Source organism: Marmota marmota, unplaced genomic scaffold (assembly GCF_001458135.2).
Source record: "Marmota marmota marmota unplaced genomic scaffold, marMar, whole genome shotgun sequence".
NCBI lineage: Eukaryota > Metazoa > Chordata > Mammalia > Rodentia > Sciuridae > Marmota > Marmota marmota.
In genome coordinates this window covers 506,815-507,999 of record NW_026000110.1, presented here as the reverse complement: position 1 = coordinate 507,999, position 1,185 = coordinate 506,815, and the positions used below count along the sequence as shown (strand labels likewise).

General features: G+C 60.0%; 1 protein-coding gene across 1 annotated transcript in view; it reads left to right on the top strand.

The window, feature by feature from the left end:
- The first annotated feature begins 338 nt into the window (after positions 1-338).
- The window catches only part of P2ry8 (P2Y receptor family member 8), a 7,999-nt gene continuing 7,152 nt past the window's right edge, over positions 339-1,185 (top strand). The window contains exons 1-2 of the mRNA XM_048784636.1: positions 339-487; positions 578-644. Of these exons, the coding sequence (XP_048640593.1) occupies positions 339-487; positions 578-644 (216 nt within the window). The remainder of the gene's footprint in view (positions 488-577; positions 645-1,185) is intronic.

Genomic DNA, 1,185 nt, shown 5'->3' with positions numbered 1-1,185 from the left:
CCCGAGTTCATTCTCAGACCCTAGTAGAAGGAAAAAAAAGTGGTTTTTTTTTTTTTTTTTTAGTTTTGAGGCTCGGGATGGGACCCAGGGCCCTGTGCTTGCTAAGGACATCTGTACCTCAGAGCCACCGTCCGAGACCCCGAGATTCTGTGGGACTTAAAATCCATGGGGCCTCGGGGTGGGGCAGGGGAGAGGCCACAGGGACCCTAATTTGCCTTCCCCTGAGCGGCCCCCCATGGCAGCTCCCAGGTGGAGTCAGGTGCCTGGGTGACGGGCAGTCCCTGGGGCAGCCGAGCCACCCCTCTGGACCAGCCCCCACCTCCGTTGTAGCCAGGCAAATGCCGCCGGTCTCCCGGGACCCTGATTCGGCGGGGGGACCTCGATTTGACCCTGTGCAAATGAGGAACCAGCCTGAGAGCCAGGCCGGCCTCTGGGACATCCCTCCCCACCCTGGAGGTGACCCAGATCACCTCTCCCGGGCTTGGAAGTGAGGTCGCTGGGCGATGTGCAGCGTCCTCGGCGACCCAAGGTGCAAGCCAGCGCAGCGTCCCTCACGACACGCTCCCTCAACTTCCAGGGAGAAAGACACAGAGAAGGAGCAAAGGAGTTTCCGGGTGCTCAGAGGCCTGAGTGCCAAGGGGCAGGTGGGGCGCCAGGTCCCTTGTCCCTGGGGAGCAGGCAGGGCCCCTTCCGGCATGTTCTCCGTGACAGTAGAACACACTGGGACACGTCCTCCGTAAATGGATTGTCACTTCTCCTCCTTCTGGTTTGAACTGGTGTAGCATCACCCGGGTCCTGTGGTCATATATGCACCCGGGGTCACCCTGTCCCATTCATTCTCCTGTCCTTCCTACCCCTCCCCCTCCCCTCCCTTCAGTCCCCTCTGCCTAGTCCACCATACCTCTATTTGTCCCCTAGTCACCCTCTTACTGTGAGTTAGCATCTGCGTATCAGGGAGAACAACGTTTGTCCTCGGTCTTTTGGGGGACTTGCTTAGCTCGCTGGGCCTGGTGTCTCCCAACTCCCTCCGTTTACCAGCGAACGCCATCATTTCATTCCTCTTCGTGGCTGAGTAATATTCCACGGCGGACGCGTACCACATTTTCTTTACCCATTCACCGGCTGAAGGGCACCGAGGTGGCTCCCTGGGGACCGAGCTCCCCTGTCCCTGGGCCCCTGTGGCGC